Genomic DNA, 6515 nt, shown 5'->3' with positions numbered 1-6515 from the left:
CTGTTTCACAAAGTACCACACAGTGTGGCTGAGGCTGGACCTCTGGAAGTCATGTGGTCTGACATCCCTGCTCAGGCAGGGTCACCTACAGCCCATTGCCCAGAATCATGTCCAGATGGCTTTGGAAGGTCTCCAAAGTTGGAGACTCCAGCAGCTCTCTGCCAGTGCCTCACAATAAAAAAAGCTTCCTGATGTTCATAAGGAACATCCCATGATTCAGTTTGTGCACACTGCCTCTGGTCCTGTCACTGGGCACCACTGCTATAAGCCTGGTTCTGGTCTTCTTTGCATCCTGCCTTCAGGTTTTCACACATAGCCCTTTGTAGCCCTTCACTGAACTCTCTCTAGCAGCTCCATCTTTCTCTTGCACTCAGGAGCCCAAAGCTGGGCTCCAGCACAAGCCTCACTTGTGCTGTACGAAAGGGCAGGATGAGCTCCCTCAACCTGCTGGCAACATTCATGCTATTGCAGCCCAAGGCACTGCTAGCCATCATTACTGCAAGGACACAGTGCTGGGTCACATTCAGCTCAGTGTTCATCAGAATTCCTAAGTCCTTTTCTGGAAAACACATCTTCAGCTGGGGAGTTCCCACCACGTACTAGTGCCTGCGGTTATTCCTCTACAGGGGCAGAACTTTGCTCTTCACCTTATTCCACTTGTTCCCCTCAACTTCATGAAGATCCTCTCAACCTATTTCTGCAGTTCCTTGACCTGGCAGCACAACCCTGTGGTTTCTCAGTTACTCACCTCAGCTAGGTGTCACCTGCAAACTTCCTGGGAGTACACTCTGCCTCACTGTGCAGGTCATTAATGAAGAGGTTAAAAAGCCTCAGGCCCAGTTTTGACCCCTGGGACACTTACTGGTCTCCAACTAGACTTGTGTCATGTGTCACCATCCTCTGGGCCTGGCCATTTACCTGAAGTCTTTGTCTACACACCTAGTCCATCCATCAAATGCTTCTCTTTCAAGGTATTACCTGGAGCCAAAAGCCTTGCTGAAGTCTCCAAAAACAATGACTGTTCTCTCTCTTGCTCTTTAACAAGTTGGTCAAGAGCATGATGTCCCCTTTCACTTCTGAACAAACTCAAAGGAGAAAGGCTTACACCTAGCCTTACATAAAGATCAATTTTCTCTCAAGTTCAGTATGCACGAGATAAGCAGAAAGCTTATAAAAGAAGACACAGAGAGGAAATGTCCTTCAACCATGTGGTTTAATCTTTTTTCCTTATTATTATACAATGACAATCCTAACACAAGTCATTATGTACATTCTGCTTCAAGTATATAAAAATAACAGTTGTGCTACTTGAAATTAGCTAAAAAACTCCAAACCTCTTTATTTTGAATAACCTAACCAAAACTTCAGATAACTTGCAGGTGGTTTGTACTTTTACAATTATACTGGAATATATATTCCTTTGTTACATTAATTTCACATATTTAGCTACACCAGTTCAAAAACACTGACTTCATTTTGCCTGTTAATGACCTGTACCAAACAAGCTCTAATATTCAGTCAAATCAAGAAAAAAATATTACTGCTAGATTATGAGAAGCACTTGCCTGGTGTGAGACTGGCTCAAACCTTTTTTGTTTAAGGCAAGCTGCAGTGCCAGTAGAAACAATGCTACTAAAAAAATCATACCTATTACCCACGCATGTGTATCAGCAGTCATGCATCACATGGATTTGGTTGGTTTTTTTCCTCCATCAGAACTGTTTTCAGACAGATGCATTACATAACCTCGGGTAGCATCCACGTTTCTGGCAGCACCAAGGAAGCAGTAACTTCTTTAAAGACTCCTTTTTTTCTGCAGAGGCCCAGAAAGGAGAGGAGAGAGGAGCATACTACACGCAGGGGGCATGAGGCATGAGAAGAAACTCAGACACTAATAAACTCTTAACTGAAAGGGCATAAAGCACCGAACAGGCTGTCCGGGCAGGCTGTGGATGCCTCATCCTGGGGCGTGTTCACGGCCAGGTTAGATGGGGCTGAGCAACCTGATCTGGAGAAAGGTGTCCCTATCCACGGTGGGTGGTTGGAACTACGTGATCTTTCAGGCCCCTTCCAACCACTCTACCGTTCCATGACTCTATGAAAGCAACCGTGAGATCGCTTTCTGGCCACGTTCCCACCGCACTTATCTCATCCCACAGGGCAGAAATAGCACGCTTACGCTTATCTGGGGAGCTGCAGCACCTTCCAGCAAACCCTGGCAGCCTGCTACGCACGTATTCCCAGGCAAGCATTCGATGGTTTGTTTCTCTGGGTAAGGATGTTTGTAAACTGAAACGCTGTCCACAGTTCCCGCCCTGCTCTGGGGACACCTGCGCTCCGCGTTTTATCTGGTTTGACCCTGAGCAAATACGGCCGACGGTGCGGCCATTCCTGAGAGCTGCACCCTAGGACGCCACGGGCTTACAGCAGATACCCAGGGGTAAACAATTTTAAACTGAACACGACGCTCACTTAAAAGGACGAAGGCATCACTCTTTCGCTACCCTAAAATAAGCAGGCCCCTTGGACACCGGAGACTGGACTGAGCCGAGTCGGCGAAGTCGGGCAGGGCAGGGCAAGGCCGGGCCGAGTGGAGCAGTCCAAAGCAAGGGCGGTGAGCGCCGCGCCGAGCCGCGCATGTGGGAGCCGGGCGCAGCGCCCGCACCGCGGCCGCCCCGCCACCCGCAGGCCGGAGCCGCGCCCGCCCCGCCCGCCGCTGGCCAATCAGCCGCGCCCGCGCCCCTTCCCCCGCCAGCCCCGCCTCCCCGCTGCGCGCCCGCGCCGCCGCCGCGCCCCAACGCCGCCGCCCGTTACGTGACGCTGCCTCGCCCGCCCGCCGCGGCCGCCGGGGATTGGTTGGGAGCGGCGGGCGGGCGAGTCACGCGGCGGCGGGCTCGGGTGGGGCGCGGCGGCGCGGCACGCGATTGGCCGGCCCCGGCGAGAGCCAATGGGAGCCGAGCCGCTGGATTCAAACGGTGCGGGGCGCGCGAGGGGGTAGTTAGTGCGCGAGGCGTCCGTGAGGGGGGACCGGAGGCCGTTGTTCGTGCCGCTGCTCCAGCCTGTGCTGCCGCCCGCCATGGCCCACAAGCAGATCTACTATTCCGATAAGTACTCTGACGAGCAGTACGAGTACCGGTAAGAAGCTGTACGAGAGTGCGGGCGGGCCAGCTGGAGGGATTAGGAAGAGCGGTTCCGTAGAAGGGCAGCTCGGCCAGGCGCCTCGGTTGAGGTGTGCGGGCCGCTCTCAAGGAGTGAGGCGGCTCCGCCGGGAGAATGGAGCCAGAGAGGGCGCAAGGCCACCGGGAAGGGGCTTTGCCGAGCCTCTCCATGGGGGGGTTTCCGCGTGGCTTTGGACTGGCGGGACGAAGGGGATGAGTGACCGAATGCTGTTATCGGTTGGCGCAGATTGCTCGGTGAGAGGCCAACACAAGCCCTGGCCACAGGGTGATGGCGGGGGGGCGGCGCCCACCTTGCTAATTCCAGGGAAGGGCTTGTGAAAAAAAGTGCATATTTTATGATTGGCTTTTCGCAAATATTACAATGAATATTATATGTGTAATGCTAGAAAGTTACGCTGTATTAATTCTCTTAAGTAGTGTGTTAAATGTATTTTTAGGTTATAACACAATGTTAAAATAGAAACTATACTATGTAAGATACTTTTTAACTAGCTCAAGAAAGAGATGAGATAATCAAGAAATTCTTCGCACAGAAATGGCAGTGACGGGGTCCATAAAGAGTTGGGGCCTCCTTATCGGAAATCACCTTCTCTCCGTCTTTATGGTACCACCAGGATTAAGGAGAAGAAGTTGACAAAAACCAGAAAAGCTCTTAATTTGCAAGGAATTTATGCGTGATGTATGAATATGCAACAGGCTACTGCTTTTAAGGTTATTCCTTTGTTCACAAGGCATGCTTATCGGGCTTAAGTGCCCGAGAGCATCCGGACGTCCGTAATTATTTGCTTTTTATTGTCTTGTAATTGTCCTAACTCTAAATTTTTATTACTCTAATTGTATTACTATTTTTATAACTATTTTATTATTATTAAACTTTTAAAATTTTAAAGACCAAGTAATTGGCGTTTTTCAGAGGGTTGTGGCAGAGCCTGGGATGGGGCAGCGTCCTCCCCTGCCGACAGAGGATTGTTGAATTCTTCTAGACTTACTTGAAAGCAGTAGTACAAATACTCTAGAAGTCCAAAGTTCTTATTTTTCAAGTAGCTGATATATCAGCCTGTTGCCAGGAGCACATGCTTCTCTGAGTGTATAGTCATTGGATTCTGAAGGGATCTAAATCTCATCTAGAAGACAGTTTGGCTCCCAGTATGCGGTTGCTTTACAGATGTAACGTTAGTTTTAAATTGGGTTCTGGGACGGGTTTCATAATCAAATTCATGCCAAGAGTAGGTACTCTCGTTTTCTTTATAGGCAAAGTGAGTATTCATAACGTGCTTACTATCTTTCAGTGCAGATCTGTTCCAGTTTTCCAGTGTATAGTGTTTTGTGTGTGTGTTTAATAATTAAACCTCTACAGACATGTGATGCTGCCACGGGAACTTTCAAAACAAGTGCCAAAATCTCATCTGATGTCTGAAGAAGAGTGGAGACGACTTGGTGTTCAGCAGAGTCTTGGCTGGGTTCACTATATGATCCACGAGCCAGGTGAGCACATATGAACAGAATTAGACAAATGAAAAAGTCAAATATCAGACTGGAGATTGTTCCTGCCTCTGCCCACAGAAACAGGCTTTTTATGAGTTCTTAAACAACATGAGTATGCAGTGACTGAAACAAAGTTAATATAGTGGTATATTTTTAATCGTATTAATATAGCAGCATATCTTTAAATCGTAAAACTGACACTCATAATTTTTGTACAACAACTTAATAGATGCTCATATTGACATGGTCCCGTATTAATCTGAAAACTCTAGAGAATAGTTTTATCTCTAGCTGCAGAGCCTCCTGAAAACTTAGTATTTCAGTTAATGGGGTGCAAAGCCCTAAGACCCTTACTAACTAGGATGTTGGTATTACGGGAACAGCCATTCCAGGCTTGTACCATTGGCAAGTCTGACTAAAAAGTAACAGGTTGATTGATAAATTGTGGCAGCATGAAGTTCCAAGTTTCTGAAGAATCAGGTGAAGAAATTAGCATAGCCTTCCAGTGTTTCCCTTATCTGGGTACCTTTGATATTTTAGACTTTTTGGAGACATTTAAAATTAAGAAGACTGATAATAATATAAGCTGGCTGTATTAGCCAAAGTGAATTTTGTTGGTGTTTGATATGTGCCTAACAGACAGTATCAGCAGTTTGTTAGTCTTAAGTTACAGTGTTTATCACACAGCCTCATGTAAAGAGACATTATAAAATATTCTGTATTTTCCCAGTACTTCCCTCCTGTAAGATCTTAAGTTTATGATACTACCAGCATTGGGTATAAAAATAAAAACTTGACTGTTGTAAGAGTACTGCAAACTTGGTCTGTTAATATTACATATGGGGCCATACTTAGGCTTTCTAATTATTTATTTGAAACTAAGCCTCAACTATTGTTCAAGATTAAAGAAATCCCTCTAATCAAGATTTGGACAAACTGACACTTTGTTCAATTTTCTTTCTGCAGAACCACATATTCTGCTCTTCAGAAGACCGCTTCCAAAGGATGAGCAGAAATAAGCCATGGCCTTTTGAATCTTCTGGAACTATGTATATCAGTGTATATATGTTGGTAGTATTCAGTGAATACTTTTTAATTTACAAAACTTACATCCAAACCTGTGCATGAGCTGTATTATTCACAGCAACAAAGCTCAGTCAAATGCAATTCCAGGCAGGCTGCTATGATGTTCAAAGAATGATTACTTTTATCTTTTACTGTTAATGTAAGTGCCTCTCTGATTTAAATTGTGTTGTGTTGCATGTTCTCATTAGCTCATCGCTTGTTAGTGTCCTGTAACTTTTGCACTCATTTTCTGCTGTAGTGTAGTATGTTCAAATCCAGTAGTTCAACCGTTTAATAGTAAGTAGGCTTAAGAAATAAACTGTTTAAATATTTTATGAAAAATAAGAGTCTGGCGTTGTGATTTAATGGACAAAAAAAATATTCATTGTCTTATATTTTTTAAGAGTGTATCTTCAAAAAACAAAGGTTCATTTGATGAACCTGGTATTACTTGGTATAAACTTGGGGTTGAGTTTTCAAAGAACTTTTTAGGCTCCTTTGTTCAACTTTGCCAATACCAGTTAATTTTTACTCTGGGGTTTTAGCCTGCTCTTCCTGTCTTGCACCCAAACTGTCACTGTGGCTTTGTGGGAGGTGGTTCTGTATATCGAATAACTCTTAAGAGTAACGGGTTCATTTCAAAGGCAAATATTGTTATGGTTGTGCACAATTTGGAAGGCCAACAAAAGCAGGGCCTTCATACAACTACATACAACAAAAGTACGTGCTCTGCCTGTGTAATATGAGCTCTCGTGGAGACAGACCAAGAAAGTAACCTGGAAAGTT

The 6515-nt window shown here is 45.6% G+C and overlaps 1 protein-coding gene across 1 annotated transcript; it reads left to right on the top strand.

Moving 5' to 3' along the window:
• Positions 1-2962: 2962 nt before the first annotated feature.
• On the top strand, positions 2963-6074 carry CKS2 (CDC28 protein kinase regulatory subunit 2). The gene is made up of 3 exons (XM_054003230.1): positions 2963-3135; positions 4537-4664; positions 5631-6074. Exons 1-3 carry the CDS (start codon positions 3077-3079, stop codon positions 5681-5683), a joined length of 240 nt encoding a protein of 79 aa, XP_053859205.1. The 5' UTR covers positions 2963-3076; the 3' UTR covers positions 5684-6074.
• Positions 6075-6515: the final 441 nt, after the last annotated feature.

This window comes from Vidua macroura, chromosome Z (genome assembly GCF_024509145.1).
Source record: "Vidua macroura isolate BioBank_ID:100142 chromosome Z, ASM2450914v1, whole genome shotgun sequence".
Lineage (NCBI taxonomy): Eukaryota > Metazoa > Chordata > Aves > Passeriformes > Viduidae > Vidua > Vidua macroura.
The sequence above is the reverse complement of the archived record's forward strand: the minus strand, read 5'-3'. Positions and strand labels throughout refer to the sequence as shown.